General features: G+C 37.6%; 1 protein-coding gene across 1 annotated transcript; it reads right to left on the minus strand.

The window, feature by feature from the left end:
* Window positions 1-664: 664 nt before the first annotated feature.
* Window positions 665-1,670, minus strand: LOC149175560 (uncharacterized protein At5g01610-like). The gene has a single exon (XM_089419709.1). The coding sequence runs from the start codon at window positions 1,433-1,435 to the stop codon at window positions 956-958; it is 480 nt and encodes a 159-aa protein (XP_089275835.1). The 5' UTR covers window positions 1,436-1,670; the 3' UTR covers window positions 665-955.
* Window positions 1,671-2,544: the final 874 nt, after the last annotated feature.

A 2,544-nucleotide genomic window follows, 5' to 3' on the forward strand; every position in this document is an offset into this window, starting at 1 on the left:
ACCAACAGAACAAAATCGATGATTTTCCATTCGTTACAAGAGTTGGCCATTAACTCCTTCGGTTGAACAACTTGAATGATTTGAACGATCAACCACAAATAAGAAATCGTCAAAATGTACAATGTTTTTCCTTTTGTCTTCCATAAAGATATGGCTGGAGTGAGTCAGAATTACTTCAAGAACAGATTCAGAAAGGGGCACCGAATGGTGCATAGAAGCCAAATCACAGGGATACACACAAATATTGGGCTTCGCACCTTAAAGGATTTCATGATTCTCTACGCATTTATTAAAAAAAAAAAATTACTAAATTAAAGATGAATCTCTACCAATGATCACTCCGATCACTCAATTAATTTGATGCAAAGTTTCCAACTAGTAGCGCAACATACACAAGTTAAATGTAGCCTTTCTTTCATGGCAAACATTAATAGCAGTATATGCACACATATATACACCAGTAGATCCCTACAAATATACTTCCCAGATCTCTGCATATATACATCCCCATATAAGGGCATATACTGTCATTAATGTTCTGCTGCACTTTTTTAACCCTTGCCGTAATCATTTTGTGGGACATCAAAACAATTGCAACCATCATAGAAGTCTTGCAGTCAATGTTCACAGAAGAATTCTCATAAGAAACAGGTCATCCTAATAATGAAGCAAGAAAACAGAGAGACTTTAAATCAATATAATCCTTCCAAAAGATTCCAAAATATCCCTAAATTCCATTACCAATTGAGAGCTTTAATCATTATTAATAATAGTGCCCAAACTCTGTAGAAACACTGCAGATCCAAGGGCTTGTATGTTCAAGACGAGAATATAAATCCTTATCCGCAACAGAACTCTGAACAATAATAACATATACACATTGTATATATATACCCTAACCCTAGTGTATATGCCATGAGTTAACCCTACCTGTTAAAAATCAATTGGCGTTGCTCTACATGTCGGCCCTGAGTTGGGGAACCGCGCAGACTAGCCCACAGCCACACTCAGGACATATGTAGAAGTTGGAAACAGGGAATGAAGCCGAAACTACTCCCACGTAGAAATCCAGCTCGTCTCCATCCCGAATCACTTCGTCAATTGAGACCCAGAAGAACAAGACCTTGACACTGACTCCCGTCAATTTCCTGATCGCACCGGTGTCGATCTGGCCCGTGATTTGGCTCTTGTACTTCAATTGGTATCCATCATCAAGGTCGAAACTGCATGGAGTCTCGAGGTTTATGACGAAGCTCCCGTCATCGGAATTCAGCGTGTAGCCTCCCGCGTTCGTCGGTAAAATTCCTCTCGGGAAGCCGAATTGCTCCAAAACTGTGTAGGCCGAAAGCTGTTCAGATGATTTCACAGAAGAGAGTAACAAAGCGACGGCGAAGAATAATAACAGCAAGCAATATAGTCGCCTGTAGAAAGCCATGACTTGTACAGAGAAATAGAGAGCCGACCCTAAATTTACAGAGAAATATGAGAACAAATTGGGGGATTTGGGAAATTACGAGCAGATGGGGTTTTATAGGGTCGGTGCCCACGGTCGAGAGTCGCGGAGAGCAGCCAATCTGTAGATGCCAATGGACGAATTATTTTGTAGGCTGCTTAGTTTTCAAGCAATCGTGTAAGAGACCGAATTTCCGTTTGATGTCGTGGGACACCAAAATTTCCATTAATTTGATGATATCCAAACTGTGGTTAGATGGCTGTGGACTCGTCTTGTTAACCGTTTTGTGCCAAATATAAAGTTCATCAAAATTTTGACTATGAATTTATTGTTATAGGATTAAATGGCTGAAATTAAAATATTATTATCAAATAAATATTTTTAAATTAAAATATTTTATAATAAATTTATTATAAGATTATATAATTTTATAGAGTTAAAATGGAAATAACCATGGGAAAGGATTTAGATATAAAGAGATCTTATGTATTTTAGAGTTTGAATTTAGACCAAAATGTTTCCAAAAGTAGATGGAAATTAATTGGGAATAGCATAAATTGCTTCTAATAAAATAATTTGACTAAAAGTAAAATAAATAAAAAACAAAAAAAAAGAGCTAAGTGATTTTTATTATACTTAGTTTTAATTTTGGTAAAAATATGTAAAAATTTTATAGTTTGTTGACACCTAATTTTTGTGATTGGGTGAATTTATGTAAATAAATAAATTAGAAATATGAACAGTCATCGGGAGATGAACTGAACAGTCTCCCCCTCATGTATATAACAAACACCTACCTGATGGAATAATATAGTCGAATCATGTTTGCCTTATGGAGTTACTGCCTGCCCTGACATGATATCAGAGCCAGCTCCCAAAATAGTTGTAACTCCCACTGCTCAGTGCTCTCTGTCCACTGCCAACTCCTCTCTGTCCCCTCACAGTTCTTTGTTGTACGCTGTACGTTGCTGCCAAAATTCTTTGGTAGCCTGCACCTGACATTCATCTGAACGCTGCATTATCTGCGTTCTCTGGCTCTCTAGACTGTCCACAAACGTTTTCTGCCATACCTTCACTGAAAGCCATCTCCT

This window comes from Pinus tabuliformis, chromosome 4_1 (assembly GCF_031772625.1).
Source record: "Pinus tabuliformis cultivar Carrire ecotype Pingquan chromosome 4_1, CPIR1, whole genome shotgun sequence".
NCBI lineage: Eukaryota > Viridiplantae > Streptophyta > Pinopsida > Pinales > Pinaceae > Pinus > Pinus tabuliformis.